The sequence below is a fragment of the Bufo bufo genome, chromosome 8 (assembly GCF_905171765.1).
Source record: "Bufo bufo chromosome 8, aBufBuf1.1, whole genome shotgun sequence".
NCBI classification, from domain to species: Eukaryota; Metazoa; Chordata; class Amphibia; order Anura; family Bufonidae; genus Bufo; species Bufo bufo.
Genome location: NC_053396.1, coordinates 2,048,048 through 2,065,304, shown reverse-complemented (window position 1 = coordinate 2,065,304; position 17,257 = coordinate 2,048,048). Strand labels below are relative to the sequence as shown.

The following is a 17,257-nucleotide window of genomic DNA, read 5'->3' as shown; positions in this document are numbered from 1 at the left end:
ACAGGATAAGTAATGTATGTACACAGTGACTCCACCAGCAGAATAGTGAGTGCAGCTCTGGAGTATAATACAGGATGTAACTCAGGATCAGTACAGGATAAGTAATGTATGTACACAGTGACTGCACCAGCAGAATAGTGAGTGCAGCTCTGGAGTATAATACAGGATGTAACTCAGGATCAGTACAGGATAAGTAATGTATGTACACAGTGACTGCACCAGCAGAATAGTGAGTGCAGCTCTGGAGTATAATACAGGATGTAACTCAGGATCAGTACAGGATAAGTAATGTATGTACACAGTGACTGCACCAGCAGAATAGTGAGTGCAGCTCTGGAGTATAATACAGGATGTAACTCAGGATCAGTACAGGATAAGTAATGTATGTACACAGTGACTGCACCAGCAGCATAGTGAGTGCTGCTCTGGAGTATAATACAGGGTGTAACTCAGGACCAGTAAAAGTAATGTGTGTTTGCAGTGACTGCCCTGTTTATGGAGGTTCATTCTGGAGTATCCTGTGATCAGAGGTGACACATGTGGTACATGTATGAGACATTCCTTGCTTGTCTTAAAGGCACAGTGTCACAGATAAGACGTCTTCTGGCTACATTAATAATACAGATGACTTGTATTTGCGCAGATATCTTCCAGGCTTTATCTCGTACAGTCACCAGTATACCCTGCAGTGACATTACTTTCCCATGGGAACCACGGGCCCGGATCAGCCACCCTGGTGGATGGCTGGGGCTGATTCCTCGGTGTGTCTGCTCCTGCTAATCTCGGCGGTTCCTGTGGCTTCCTGGACGGTTTTGTCCATGTTTGGTGCTACCTGATGACCCTGTGCTGTGAGTGATGATGTCAGCAGAAATGGCAGCCCCCTCCGACCTGCGGCTCCATCCCTCTGTTTACATGAAGCCCAAGTGCATCTTCCCTGCAGATCTGCGCTCTTCTAAATAAATCGCCTTCGATGGGTTTCCTTCCACTTGCATTTTTAATGGTCTCTCCCAGGAGCCCCATAGATCACATATGCGGGCTGTTACTGCCTGGATTTTATATCAAGTCAACTTGCTTATATTCATTTTTAATGACTTTCTTCCCACAGAGCCCTGTGTCAGACTGATAACTCCTGCTGGAAGAATAGAATGCAGGCAAAACAGTGAGAAATGACACAGATAGGGTACGAAATGTCCATGGGTTCTGTGTGTTGTTCCTGCTTACCCCATTCATATGAATTGGTCTGAGCTGCAATACCACAAACAGCCTCTGGACTAAAGTGGTGCTATTTTGGGGTAAAAGAGGCCCTGCTTTCTAGTCCTGGCTGGGTCACGGCTCTGTACAGAACCGTTATAGGGCACCTATAGAAGTGCATGGGGAATGTACTGCACCGCCATACCCCTCGTGCACCTGGCAGATAGCATGCTCCATGGTAGCTAGCATAGCTCTGCACATAACACGCTGTCCTGTACGGCCCGTAATGTGGTCCCCGCGAGGCTCCGAGCAGTGTGCATGAGGCCTAAATGTAATGTCTCCTCTGTATTCTCTGCACACAGGGCAGCGGGGGCTTATTCCAATTCTCCTCCCTAAGACAAACCCCAGCTTAGACTCTGCCGAAGGCAACTGTTCGGTTAAGTCAACATTCCCACGCCAACTCTCTATACAGGGCCGGGATTGCGCCAAAAATCCCTGTGCTCTGTGTGGAGGGGAATATGCAGCAGAGCCGAGCGCTGGTCCTTCCTCTCTGATCTCTGGAGGCGAAAGAACAGCACTTGGCAGATGTGCACAGTCTGTTCGCATGTGTGTAATGTTTACATAGCGTTACCGCATCGTCCCGTCTGCGCCTGAGAAAACAATGCCGCCGCGCTTATCTTTTGTTTTTGCTATTGCTAGAAAAATGCAGTGTACAATGTGTGGGGCGGGTGTATTTCTCAGGCTGGGGTCCACTCTATACCGCTCGGGCCCGGAGGAGCCCCCTGGGTGGATGACAAAGCCATGGCCACCCAGGGTGCCAGACACCCCACAGCCTCACCACCAACCACAACCCGTATACTGGAGCCTAGTGGGGGTAATACAGGGTCTCGTCATGTCCTCAGGATGTTGGGGGATTACTCCCTGGTCCTCACTAAGTGCCTGATGATAAGGGTGGAGTGTCAAACCAGGAGCAGCAGAGTCCTGTACACACATATCAGTGTCTGTGGGGCCCCGGGCCCCTGCACAGTCCTGCCATACAGGAGAACAATCGTCTCACCATTTTAGCCACACCAGAGCGATGTACAGATGCCACTATATTGCCATAGTGCATGTCTGGTGATGGCTGTATATGAGGAGTTCATGTATCGGCAGCTGCTGTCTCCATGTGCAGAGTACGGGGACATGTCCGGGCAGCGCATCTCCAGGAGCCTGGATCATTGGCGTGTTAGGATTTCGGCGGGATGTTTTCTTTTAAAAGTTCCAGGTAGAAAGATGCGGATCATTCCAGACTGAAGTCATCTCACATATCTTCCTGCAGCTCCCGGGCCGCTCATTGGCTGTGACTCTGTATACAAACCTGCCCCGATCTCATGGGGAGAGACCAAAGTCGACTGAGCAAATGCACAAACTTGTGAGACTCCAAAATAACCAGTGACCTCACATGTGCTGTGGGCCATGAACGCTCAAAACTGCAAAGAGAATCGGACTTATAACAAAAACTCAACTATTATACTTCAAATCACCGATCATTAGTAAGAAGCCCAGATCTGCACCGATCATTAATAGAAAGCTCAGATCTGCACCGATCATTAATAGAAAGCCCAGATCTGCACCGATCATTAATAGAAAGCCCAGATCTGCACCGATCATTAATAGAAAGCTCAGATCTGCACCGATCATTAATAGAAAGCCCAGATCTGCACCGATCATTAATAGAAAGCTCAGATCTGCACCAATCATTAATAGAAAGCTCAGATCTGCACCGATTATTAATAGAAAGCCCAGATCTGCACCGATCATTAATAGAAAGCTCAGATCTGCACCGATCATTAATAGAAAGCCCAGATCTGCACCGATCATTAATAGAAAGCTCAGATCTGCACCGATCATTAATAGAAAGCCCAGATCTGCACCGATCATTAATAGAAAGCCCAGATCTGCACCGATCATTAATAGAAAGCCCAGATCTGCACCGATCATTAATAGAAAGCTCAGATCTGCACCGATCATTAATAGAAAGCTCAGATCTGCACCGATCATTAATAGAAAGCCCAGATCTGCACCGATCATTAATAGAAAGCTCAGATCTCCACCGATCATTAATAGAAAGCCCAGATCTGCACCGATCATTAATAGAAAGCCCAGATCTGCACCGATCATTAATAGAAAGCCCAGATCTGCACCGATCATTAATAGAAAGCTCAGATCTGCACCGATCATTAATTGAAAGCTCAGATCTGCACCGATCATTAATAGAAAGCTCAGATCTGCACCGATCATTAATAGAAAGCCCAGATCTGCACCGATCATTAATAGAAAGCCCAGATCTGCACCGATCATTAATAGAAAGCTCAGATCTGCACCGATCATTAATAGAAAGCTCAGATCTGCACCGATCATTAATAGAAAGCCCAGATCTGCACCGATCATTAAAAGAAAGCCCAGATCTGCACCGATCATTAATAGAAAGCTCAGATCTGCACCGATTATTAATAGAAAGCTCAGATCTGCACCGATCATTAATAGAAAGCTCAGATCTGCACCGATCATGAATAGAAAGCCCAGATCTGCACCGATCATTAATAGAAAGCCCAGATCTGCGCCGATCATCGCAGACCTTACCTTTGTAACATAAAAACACAAAGGTCTGGAACCTCAGTGAAGAAATGTATCTGAACAGTCAGAATAGCCCTAGAAATCCTTTTCCCACTATTCGGCTCTCCCACTACTGCAGGAATTAGTGGAACCATGGGACCTTCATGCCTTGCTGCACGTTTGACACTCTGTATGTGAAGTGTTCCATTGTTCGATCTTGGAGACACCTGGAGTTTTTGGAGGGAGGTTGGGCTAATTCCTAAGACAGTGGTAAAGTAGAGGGATACATACCCCGCTACAGCTTCTATGTCCGGCATACTTTCCAGGAACTCTCGGAGCGGTATGGGGTTTCTAGCTGGCACTTCTTGCAGTTTTATCAACTAAGGTCTTTCTGCAGATCGCACTTTTGGAAAATGCCGAACAGGAAGCACAAACAAATACGCTTGATGCTTTGGTGGGTCCAAGGAACCCTAGATGTGCCAGTTGCTCCTTGTAAAGAACTCTGCAAATCTGTTTCTTATCAATTAACCCCAAAAAAGATCTTCAGAAGTTGGGAACAGATAATACATAATCAGAGGATATTGGAAGGATGGGAACAGGTAAAGAGAAGTGTGATTGGCGAGCGATGGAGGGAAACACATTTTACACTGACTCATAGGGCGGTTTATGGTTTCAATCCATTGCTGGATAGGCTCACTGCTCGTCCAAAATATATGACCCCCTCTACAGATCTGTGGCATGGGATTTGGCAGTGCCTGCAGGCTGGCAGAAATTGGGGCGCAGTCATACAATATATATCTTCCCTCTGGAGCATTACTCTGCCTAAAGACCCACTTCTTCTGTTATTCCAGAGGATTTCCAGGACTCGGAGATTAGGGCTGTCCCCTTACTGTCCCATGCAGTACTCATGACCACCTTGTGGCTTCTTTTTCTTCATCGCCTCGATCCCCCGGATTCCATCTGTTAAGGAGGTGGTTGATCACTTATACAAGCCGATGAGCCTGGAGAGAATTGAGGTTGAGAGGCACAAGGAATCCCATTCTAAGAAGTTCTTTCATCGGTGGCAGCCGCTCTTACGTACACGAGCTTGAACAATGAGTTTATTTCAGTTTACATAGTGGTACGCAGCAAAGAGCTTGAAGGGGGCCCTCCATCAGTTGGCAGGGGAGCAATGCCTAGACCTGTCGGGTTGGTGCGGTGGAAGAGCTGTTGTTCTGGGTAATATGCAGTACTTTAGTACCATGGTAAACATACCTTGTCACTTTCGCGCTCCGTTTTCACCGCTGGGTGATGTTATGTAATATTTGGGATTTGTATGTTGTACAAAAATTCAATAAAGTGCATAAAAAAAGCTCAGGTCTGCCCTCATTATTTCCCCAAAGTTTTGGGATTTAGAACAACTGACAACCTGATGGCACTAAACTCCAGTTCAGACTTTCTCTTGCCGCCCCGGGCGCAGTATAAACGGATCTCACAGGTGTAAAAAGTCGCTTCCTGTGGTGGCGGGCACCTGATACTGGCATCGCCCAGGGGATGCTTTTTTATAATACTGTTACTACTTCGGTGCCAGGTATTTTTAATTACTTTCTCCGGCCGGGGTGATGCCACCCGCAGTCTGTGCGGGGGATTTCCACCTAAAGAACAATCCTTACATTTCTGCTTTATAACTGAGAATTCCCCTCAGACCTCGCTGCGTCCTGTGGATGAACACACCCATTATCACTCTGGTATCACCCTGCATCTGGGTGCCATAGAGCCAGGGTGGTACCACAGCTGGCACAATGAATGCCACAACACAATACCTGGAGACATAAGACTCCTGATGCCCAACTCGCCCAGTCTGCCCTATTCCTATCATCTATATGGATACATGGCCTACATTAGACAGAGGGTTGTGCAGTGTCCCCAGCAGAGAGGTACAAAATGCCACCCCCAGCATCCATGCAGTATCATATACTATACTCCAGTCACATCCAGAGCTGCATTCACAATTCTGCTGGCTGTCCCATGGGATCATGTCAGCTCTGTGAGGATAAGTCTCCATAATACCCTTCATTATGGGAAGTTCCATTAACGATACTTTACCATTAAGTACCTGGTGAGACACCAAGAGAAAATGCACCAAACAAATAAGCTACTGACTATACTGGGAAGTCATAAATGCAGGTATTAAAAAGCTGAGACTTTCGCCAATATGTTCCGGTCAGGAAAATATCGGAGCCCTTCATGCACCACGTCACGGTCACTCAGCATGGCAAAGGGTTCCTACCACTACTCTGACTATGGTGTGAACAGGGTCTGAGGGTGATGGAATCCAGCTCACAGCAAAGCTTCCACACAACTGCCCAGCAAGGATACTGGTGCAATGTGAACAAGACCATACTGTGAGCCACACCCATATCAGACCCTGTGAAGGAGGTATAACAGGTGCAAAAGAGTGTTAGAATGCCAGGTAAAGGCACACACACTACAAATCAAACAAAACAGAAACACCAAAAAAATAGTGGCAATTTTGGAGGAGCTGCTCAGCCCTGCTCATTAAGTACCTGGTGTAAGCGCTACATCCCCATAATGCAACGCAGCAACCAAACCTGCAAGGGATGTCACTGAGACATGAGGGCCCGACGCTAACTGAAAGCCGCATAAATGTGAATGCAGCAGAGACATCATGTAAATCAGGAGACTAGAAGCGAAGCAAAAGATTTACAAAGTTCCATAATGTTTCAATTGGAGAAATCCCCCCTCCCCCACATGTGTAGAAGGGAAGTGACACCCACTCTGCACCGACCTGAAGGGGCACACGCTCTGCACCGACCTGAAGGGGCACACGCTCTGCACCGACCTGAAGGGGCACACGCTCTGCACCGACCTGAAGGGGCACACGCTCTGCACCGACCTGAAGCGGCACACGCTCTGCACCGACCTAAAGGGACACACGCTCTGCACCGACCTAAAGGGACACACGCTCTGCACCGACCTAAAGGGACACACGCTCTGCACCGACCTAAAGGGACACACGCTCTGCACCGACCTAAAGGGACACACGCTCTGCACCGACCTGAAGGGACACACGCTCTGCACCGACCTGAAGCGACACACGCTCTGCACCGACCTGAGGCGGCACACGCTCTGCACCGACCTGAAGCAGCACCCGCTCTGCACCGACCTGAAGCGACACCCTCTGTGCACCGACCTGAAGCGACACCCGCTCTGCACCGACCTGTGGTCATTCTTGGGGAAAGACAGAGTTGTATCCTAACAGCACATCCTCTGTTACATTATCTGGTCCCTGTCTTCTGCAGCTATCCTGAGTGCAGCCACCGGGGTCATTGACCTGTCCACCCGCTACACCAATATCTTCACCCTGTGCCAGTGACTACAACGATACCTTCACCCTGTGCCAGTCACTGCACTGGTCGTTCATCCACTTTAAAATACAATTCTCTCTTCAGTGCTCACCCCTATGTCTCCTCCTCATCTCCATCGTCCACCATACATGTGCTCCATCCTTCTGCCAATGATCTAAGACTAACTGATCCCTAGATCCGGCAGGGTCCCCCACACTCCCTGCACCCTAATACACGTCACACCTGTACATACACAGACACTGGCTGATGACCGAACCAGGTGTACTCCCCTAATCTGTATAAAAGATGGAGCTCATCTCGTCATAGATCGTAAGCTCTTGTGATCCGGTCCTCACTCCTCTTGTGTCTCCTCCATCTCCTCATAGATCGTAAGCTCTTGTGATCAGGTCCTCACTCCTCTTGTGTCTCCTCCATCTCCTCATAGATCGTAAGCTCTTGTGATCAGGTCCTCACTCCTCTTGTGTCTCCTCCATCTCCTCATAGATTGTAAGCTCTTGTGATCAGGTCCTCACTCCTCTTGTGTCTCCTCCATCTCCTCATAGATCGTAAGCTCTTGTGATCAGGTCCTCACTCCTCTTGTGTCTCCTCCATCTCCTCATAGATCGTAAGCTCTTGTGATCCGGTCCTCACTCCTCTTGTGTCTCCTCCATCTCCTCATAGATCGTAAGCTCTTGTGATCCGGTCCTCACTCCTCTTGTGTCTCCTCCATCTCCTCATAGATTGTAAGCTCTTGTGATCAGGGTCCTCACTCCTCTTGTGTCTCCTCCATCTCCTCATAGATCGTAAGCTCTTGTGATCAGGGTCCTCACTCCTCCTGTGTCTCCCCCATCTCCTCATAGATTGTAAGCTCTTGTGATCAGGTCCTCACTCCTCTTGTGTCTCCTCCATCTCCTCATAGATTGTAAGCTCTTGTGATCAGGTCCTCGCTCCTCTTGTGTCTCCTCCATCTCCTCATAGATCGTAAGCTCTTGTGATCCGGTCCTCACTCCTCTTGTGTCTCCTCCATCTCCTCATAGATCGTAAGCTCTTGTGATCAGGGTCCTCACTGCTCACTGCTCTTGTGTCTCCTCCATCTCCTCATAGATCGTAAGCTCTTGTGATCCGGTCCTCACTCCTCTTGTGTCTCCTCCATCTCCTCATAGATTGTAAGCTCTTGTGATCAGGGTCCTCACTCCTCTTGTGTCTCCTCCATCTCCTCATAGATTGTAAGCTCTTGTGATCAGGGTCCTCACTGCTCACTGCTCTTGTGTCTCCTCCATCTCCTCATAGATCGTAAGCTCTTGTGATCAGGTCCTCACTCCTCTTGTGTCTCCTCCATCTCCTCATAGATTGTAAGCTCTTGTGATCAGGGTCCTCACTGCTCACTGCTCTTGTGTCTCCTCCATCTCCTCATAGATCGTAAGCTCTTGTGATCCGGTCCTCACTCCTCTTGTGTCTCCTCCATCTCCTCATAGATTGTAAGCTCTTGTGATCAGGGTCCTCACTCCTCTTGTGTCTCCTCCATCTCCTCATAGATCGTAAGCTCTTGTGATCAGGGTCCTCACTCCTCCTGTGTCTCCCCCATCTCCTCATAGATTGTAAGCTCTTGTGATCAGGTCCTCACTCCTCTTGTGTCTCCTCCATCTCCTCATAGATTGTAAGCTCTTGTGATCAGGTCCTCGCTCCTCTTGTGTCTCCTCCATCTCCTCATAGATCGTAAGCTCTTGTGATCCGGTCCTCACTCCTCTTGTGTCTCCTCCATCTCCTCATAGATTGTAAGCTCTTGTGATCAGGGTCCTCACTCCTCTTGTGTCTCCTCCATCTCCTCATAGATCGTAAGCTCTTGTGATCAGGGTCCTCACTCCTCCTGTGTCTCCCCCATCTCCTCATAGATTGTAAGCTCTTGTGATCAGGTCCTCACTCCTCTTGTGTCTGCTCCATCTCCTCATAGATTGTAAGCTCTTGTGATCAGGTCCTCGCTCCTCTTGTGTCTGCTCCATCTCCTCATAGATTGTAAGCTCTTGTGATCAGGTCCTCGCTCCTCTAGTTTGTACAGCGCTGCAGAATATGCTGGCACTATACAGGTGATTATTTCTCTCATGCTGTGTATAGCGCCCCCCGCAGTCTCTCCTCCAGATCAGGTCCTTACAGATCTCCCTTTCTCTCCTTGAATCGACTGTCAAGATTCTAAAGATTGAGAGTTTTTTTTCTGCTCTTCCTCCAGTTCCTCTGAATGCAGAGCGACAACCAGTATGGCCGCCATTAAGGCTTGTGCGGTGGCTCTTACCTAGCAGCCTGAAAGGCAGGTGGTTGTCACTCAGTCTCCCTAATGTTCTCATTCACTGACAGTAAGCAAATATCTTGAAAATGGTGATAAATTAAAAAGATAAGGTCTATGAAAACTGTACAGAAGGTTCTTTGTTGTCATGAATGGAGATAAGCTGCGGAGGACTTATCACGACTTATAGAAGTAAATGGTGAGTTTACTGGGATGGATTCATCCGAATGACCCCCAGTGACGCTGAGGAGGGGGATGGAGGGCAGCATTGACAGATGGTTGTACCGAGTCCTCCATTCACAGGCTGAAATCCATACTGTGCCTGCACCACATGGACGGGGCCAGAGTGTGGCCCTGGGTAACCCCTTCATGACTGTGGTGTTAGAGGGTCAGGGTATTGCCACAGCCTCCACGTTATAGGAATCAGAGATCTGGGATGTTTCCCTAGAATGTGGAGTTCCCCTTAAAGTAGGAAAATTATTGTTATTATCAGGGCCAAAACCAACAAAACCCCCTCCTCCCAGTAAGATACAGCAGAGCCCCCCTCCTCCCAGTATGATCCTGCAGGGCCCCCCTCCTCCCAGTATGATCCTGCAGGGCCCCCCTCCTCCCAGTATGATCCTGAAGGGCCCCCCTCCTCCTAGTATGATCCTGAAGGGCCCCCCTCCTCCCAGTATGATCCTGCAGGGCTCCCCTCCTCCCAGTAGGATCCTGTAGGGCCCCCCTCCTCCCAATAGGATCCTGCGGGGGCCCCTCCTCCCAGTAGGATCCAGCAGAGCCCTCCTCTTCCCAGTAGGATCCTGCATGGCCCCCCTCCTCCCAGTAGGATCCTGCATGGCCCCCCTCCTCCCAGTAGGATCCTGCATGGCCCCCCTCCTCACAGTAGGATCCTGCATGGCCCCCCTCCTCCCAGTAGGATCCTGCATGGCCCCCCTCCTCCCAGTAGGATCCTGCAGTGCCCCCCTCCTCCCAGTATGATCCTGAAGGGCCCCCCTCCTCCTAGTATGATCCTGAAGGGCCCCCCTCCTCCCAGTATGATCCTGCAGGGCTCCCCTCCTCCCAGTAGGATCCTGTAGGGCCCCCCTCCTCCCAATAGGATCCTGCGGGGGCCCCTCCTCCCAGTAGGATCCAGCAGAGCCCTCCTCTTCCCAGTAGGATCCTGCATGGCCCCCCTCCTCCCAGTAGGATCCTGCATGGCCCCCCTCCTCCCAGTAGGATCCTGCATGGCCCCCCTCCTCCCAGTAGGATCCTGCATGGCCCCCCTCCTCCCAGTAGGATCCTGCATGGCCCCCCTCCTCCCAGTAGGATCCTGCAGGGCTCCCCTCCTCCCAGTAGGATCCTGCAGGGCCCCCCTCCTCCCAGTAGGATCCTGCAGGGCCCCCCTCCTCCCAGTAGGATCCTGCAGGGCCCCCCTCCTCCCAGTAGGATCCTGCAGGCCCCCCTCCTCCCAGTAGGATCCAGCAGAGCCCCCCTCCTCCTGCTTTGCTCCCTCCACGCTTCCATTCACATGGTAATCATCCTCCCCCGGATCCCTCCGCGGACACAACTTCTGAAGTTAGTGGGAAGTAGTCCCTGGTGCGCGCGGAGGGAGACACGTGCTGCCCCGAGCTGCTCTGACGCCCAGTCATTTCCCTCCTGAGACTCGGAGGAGGTGAGAGCTGCGCGGAGGGATCCGGGCTGTGCTGAGCGGGTGTCCGGGTGAGCCGCCCGAGCTGGTCTCACACTGTACTTGGAGCAGCGGAGCCGGGACTTATGTGAGAGCTGGAGCCGCAGAGCGGAGGAATGGAGCGGGCAGGAACCGCTGCGGTACTGCTCCTGGCGCTGACGGCCGCTGCACAAGGTAAGGGCTGAGCGCAAGAGCTGACACTCCACACACTGGACGGATACAGTGCAATGTGTACGGGCTGAGCGCAAGAGCTGACACTCCACACACTGGACGGATACAGTGCAATGTGTACGGGCTGAGCGCAAGAGCTGACACTCCACACACTGGACGGATACAGTGCAATGTGTACAGACTGAGCGCAAGAGCTGACACTCCACACACTGGACGGATACAGTGCAATGTGTACAGACTGATACATTGTAACGTGTACAGACTGATACATTGTAACGTGTCCCGTGTACAGACTGATACATTGTGACTTGTCCGTGTACACAGTGTCGGACTGGGGTGCCTAGGACCCACCAGTAACATTTATTTTGGGGGCCCACTGTACGGATACATTCAAATATAATAAATAATCTAACAAGTTTTTTCTATGAACATCGGCTGGTGGAGGAGCTGTACATTGAATATATGTATGTAGTGCAGTATGTCTACTGCGTTATGGACCACTTGTGTAAGGGGTGGGAGACTAGGGGCCCACTTTGCCCAGGGGCCCACCGGGGGATTCCCCTGTACCCCTGTGGGCCAGTCTGAGCCTGCGTGTACAGACTGATACATTGTAACGTGTACAGACTGATACATTGTAACGTGTACAGACTGATACATTGTAACGTGTACAGACTGATACATTGTAACGTGTCTTTCCCCCCCCACGGGCTGATACAGTGTAACGTGTCCCCTCCCCCCCGTTACGGGCTGATACATTGTAACGTGTCCCCCGGTACGGGCTGATACATTGTAACGTGTCCCCCGGTACGGGCTGATGTTAGTTTCCGGGCCCCTCCACCATGCTGGTTGCCCCCCGTACGTTATTGGGGCGCTGGCTCTGACCTGTCCCTCCAGTCTTTGATCATTTGCCGGTGTCATGTCCTGATCCCTGAGTCGACCTCGGCAGCCTGGGTACTACAACTCCTAGTAAGTTCCCCTGAGCCGGCTGGGCCTTGTAGTTCCAGGGTGTAAGGAGTGGGGGATTCATCGTCTTCTCCTGACTTTCTCGGTGTCTGGAGATTGTGGCCTCTGTTGTCTTGGGCTGTGTACGGCGCGGCAGACTATGGCGCCGCCATCTCCGTACACAGATCAGTCAGTGTGTACATAATGCTGATGGCGCTGGTCCCTCGGGGGTTAATGTGTTCTGCGTGTGGGAACTACAATGGGTAATTGGGGGGAGTGTTGACATTTGGGGTCCCCTCCCAATATCTTGTGTATCATTACACCTGGCATTGATGAGGATGGACATTCTTGTTGTGGGGCCACAGCAGGAGGACTCGGGCCCCTGGGCTGATGGTCATATGAATGGTGAAGCAATGGATCTGTCCCTGAGTGGCTGTTACTAGACACCATGTCACATGAGCTTGCAATTCATTGTCAGTGGTTTCACTGTCTGCTCCATCTTGAGGGTTTCCGGTCTCTCAGACTGGGGACATTCAGTCTTCTGCTTTCTGTTTAGTGGCGGAAACCTAGTCGTCGTCCCCCCCCCCTCACACACAGTGTCCAGACCCCCGGCCCCGCAGGGTACAAGGGCCCGGCCCCTCCACCTGCTCAGGTAAAACCCCATGGGCTTGACAGGTGGTTGCTGTTGCCGAAAGGGTTAATTCCAGAAACATTTTTTCTCCTATTTCTGATACTTTATTACTATAGTGTGAGGCGGCGGCGCCCCCAGTGGCCTCATGTATAGTGCCTGGTCTCCAGTGCTGTGGGGGTTAATCGGCTCAGGACGCCCTCGGCCTTGCCTGGCTGCAGTGGTTAATGGGGCGGCTCTGCTGGGTGGGGGTCCCCAGGGTCCCCCCAGTATGTCAGGTGTCTCACCTCCTCGCACGCCCCATTAGGGTGGAGTAGAGCGGTGGACAAGTCTCTGAACATGTTTCGGAGCGGATTTGACTTTCCCCGTCTAGTTTCAGAGCTCAGATCATTTCCTTTAGCAGAATGAGGGCGTCCTGACTATGAGCCCAGGAAATGTGAGGCAGGGCCCTCCCTCCGAGTGGGGGAAAAGCTGGGTGACTTCCAATATGGCCGCTAGAGCAGGACTGTCACCATGAATGGGACCTTGCTGGGGTCCTGCTCCTCTCCGGCAGGGGGTTGTTCTAGCCCCCCGCTCGGGGCTGCAGGGGGAGCGGGACGTGGACTCCTGCCCTGGACAATATGGGAGAGGTGTGTGAAGCCGCGCACAATGGCCGGCTCTGATTTCCCTCTTTGTTGGGAAGGAAGAATAGACCCTGCTCTGCAGCTGTTGTGTTTTCCCAGGAGCAGCCCGGAGGGGTGGCGGGGCTGTTGTTTGAATGGCGCACGTCCCCTCCCCCACGCTGGGCACTTCAGGACAGTTGGGGGTGTTACTCCATCAGTAATGACCCTGGAGATGTCTGCTTCAACTTCTGAAACTTTTCCTCGTAGATCCCCAGGGCTTGGGGGCAGTAAAGAGTCAGTGGTTGCACTACAACTCCCAGCTTGCTTCAAATGGCTAAGCTTGCTGAGAGTTGTGGTCACAGAGGCTGTAAACCACCGGTGGCCATTGCCCCCTCCCAATCTACTCCGGCTTAGCGTGATGTCCCATTGCTGCCATCAGTTGGGGGGGGAGCTCGGACCACCCCGGTATCATTCCCAATAAATGGTATAGCGGGTGGCCAATGTTTCAGTGTATCTGTCAGTCTGTCCTCTTCATTGCGGGAAGGTTAATGGCGGTGTCCCTTATTGCAGGTTTACGGTGTATGCATCCGGGGGAAACGTGCCTGAATAACGGAAGATGTGAGGCTGGCGGGACAGAGTGCAGGTAAGTGGCCGCAGCCGACCCACGGTAATAGGAGGAGTGTGGAAACCATTACTGGATGTGACCCATACGGGATGATTTTGGGGTCACTGTTACAGGGGGCTACACCTTACATTCACTCGCCCAGGTAGTCGGGAACAGCTCCCAGGATGATCCTGCTGAACAATAGGCAGTCAGGCGGCCCCTCCGTTGCGAGCCCCTCATGAATACAGACCACCTCCCTCCCCCGGCACTGAAGCCACACGGACGCTTGACGCTGTAAATCTTGTTTTCTTTTCATTGAAAGAAGCGACAGCTGGGCTTCGGTCGAAATTTGGTCTCCATTATTCCAAGATGCAGATTATCATTGTGTGACTAATCATGCGCTGGCCCAGAATGCACTGCTGCCACTTTTTATTCTTGGGGGTTGGTACCGTTCCCCACCCCCATCCCGAGGACAATAAAGGAAAAGTTTTGCAAAGGGGGAAAAAAAAAAATAGATGAAACTTTTAGAGGAGACTGAACGAGAACTTGTATCCAGGGAAATCCACAACGGAAGATTCTCCCGGAAATGGCGGCTGCGGCACGACAGCGTCAGGGGGGGGGATCTGTGCAAAACCACTTCTCAAACCTAATATTTCTTCACCTGTGACTCGTGATTTTTTTATCTTAATTGGACGGAAATTCGGCTTCTTCAGAACAGTGAGACGCTCGTGAATCCACTGACTGAAATGCGTGAGCGCAGACTCTCTCCAGGAGTTTCCCGGCAGCTGTACCCAAATGAGTCCTGATCATTTTTTTTTTTTACGCTTCTGTGTGTAATTTGTCACTAGGCGCCAGATAAAGCGAAGCCGAGGTGGCAAGCTGCGAAAACAGCGATCTTAAATGAGCGTGGTGCGGGTAATCTGCAGGCAGATGGCTGCCCGCTCCCAGGGGCATTCTGAATAACACAACTGTGCTGCCCGTCTACTCCGCTGTGTAATGCTAAGTAGCGCAGTCATTTTAAGCCCGATCATCTCCTTAAATAATTTTCCCAAAGGGGCGACCTCTTTAAAGAAAAGTGCAATTATCCCCGATGTTCATACCCCCCCCCCCCCCCCCCCCCAAGGACCCGGGGACATTAATTGCACCAATTAAACTCCTGCTTCTATCAGCATTCGGCTTCTAATAAGTTCTCAGTGAACTGTTTAGTGGGAAATTTCTGGTATTCGCAGTTGTCTCCTGCCCCTCCCCCGCTCCCCTCTAATTTTTGGTGCCTCTGTCATCGCAGCGCCAGGTCCAGATAAGCGTCCGGGCTGATAGCGTGGCATCCGAGCCGGGGATACAATATGGCGCACTGGCTGGCAGCCACCTCTCCGTCTCACCTGTCACTTATCAGTTTGCCCACAAAGGTTCCTTTATGTTTCCCCCAAATCCAATTAGAAAGTCAAGTGAAATAAAAACCTCGTCGGGAAGGGGAGTCGTGCGTCTCTGCGGCTGAGATGTGAAGCCAGCGTCTGGATTCTATGGGGGGCGCCCCCTATTCTGGGCACTAACAAAAACTAGATATCCCTGCGGGTCACAGGTATATGGTCTCTCTCCAAAAACATCCAAATCTCAAAACAAGACCTGGGAAATAAAAGTAAAAAGTAACTTTTACCAGTTATAATTAAAATATACTGAAAAGTAAAAAAGGGGTAAAACCTTACCGTACGCACCTATATATGTCCCCAGAAACGATGGAACGGTCTTACCATATCTAGGAACCCGGACTGTAACTGGTGTCTGTGTGATATTGGGACAGAGTTAGGATTTTAGCCCCCATCGGGGACAGGTCGCCCCCATCGGGGTGGGTGCTCTGCATACTGCTAGGCAGGGACTACTAGCCCCCCATCCTTTTTCAGCTAGGGTCAGGCAGTCCCAGTCCCTTTTGCAGCAATCTGGACACAAGCGCATCCGCCTCTTGGATATCACAAAGGACGTCCGTTACAGTCCGGGTTCCTAGATCTGGTAAGACCGTTGCACACAGTAATGTTAGACCCCTTTCTCATATATTATACTTCGCCGCACTTTTCAGTATATTTTAATTATAACTGGTAAAAGTTACCTTTTTATTCACAATAAATTTCCCAGGTCTTGTTTTGAGACTTTGACACCAGTTCTTTAACACCCCCCCCCCCCCCCCCCTTCCCAAATATAAACCTCCCGGTGTCGGCATTGGCTCTTCACATTGGTTATCTTTTCCTTGGAAAGCTGAGTGTTGGGCGTCCAGTGGTGCGCACAGCTTTCCCAGGCTCGTGAATCCCTGCACTCGCATTAGATTCTAGGAAAGCCGGCTGACAACTCCTATGGGAGATGTAATGATGGTGGTTGTCACCCAGGAGGATGTGAAGTGAATCCCATGTGTAATAAGGACGGGGGTCTCCATCTATACGGCCTTTATTTGAGGGGTTTCTGCCAAAGACGCCTCGGCTCTCCCATCTTTGCAGCCCATCAGCCTCCTGCCATATATGAAGGCACAGAGCGTCGTCCACGTCTTGTAGATGGACTCCTGCTTCCATCGCTCATTCAGACGGCTGAACGCTGTCTGTAAAAATGCGGATCTGTTTTTTGCGGACAGTTCAGCATGTCCACAAAATACGGATTGCATTCTGCACTTTTGCAGACCCATAGACTTCCATGGGGACACGTCCTGATAGTATAAGACATGTTTTATTTGTTTTGCGGAGCTGTGGAACGGAAGAAAAGCGACCCATAGGAGTGAATAGGTCTGCATCTAATCCGCCAAAAAACGGATCTGCATGCGGCCATCTGAATGAGCCCTACGGAGGATGTTCGGGCAACACTGATAATAAAACAAAACAAGACTCCAGGGTTTCCAGGGAAGTCCTAACCTGTGGCGGGTGACGGACGTTCTTACCGCAGCTGTACAGTATGTGGCAGCACTATCTGTGTTGCTGTTTCACACCATTTGGAAAGGGCCATTGATCTTTCCTGCTTGGGGTATTGTTTGTTACAATGTGCCAGGGTGCAGACGCGGTGGGTAATGAACTGATGTGTAGGTGATCTGTGCCCGGCCGCCTCTGCTAGGAGGTGTACGCGCAGCAGGCGCTCCGCCATGCCTGACTTACTGCCATTCCTGGAGATTAATGGTACGTCCCCTGCCCTGGGGTTCCCATGCCCAGCGTGTTAATATTCCTTGCATTTCCCACCTGGTGGGGGTAACGTCCATACAGAGG

At 50.9% G+C, this 17,257-nt stretch overlaps 1 protein-coding gene across 1 annotated transcript in view; it reads left to right on the top strand.

The window, feature by feature from the left end:
* The first annotated feature begins 11,033 nt into the window (after nt 1-11,033).
* Nucleotides 11,034-17,257, top strand: part of NOTCH1 (notch receptor 1) — a 32,554-nt gene continuing 26,330 nt past the window's right edge. Inside the window, exons 1-2 of the mRNA XM_040405807.1 lie at nt 11,034-11,251; nt 13,991-14,063. Coding sequence (XP_040261741.1) covers nt 11,194-11,251; nt 13,991-14,063 — 131 coding nt within the window. The 5' untranslated portion in view covers nt 11,034-11,193. The remainder of the gene's footprint in view (nt 11,252-13,990; nt 14,064-17,257) is intronic.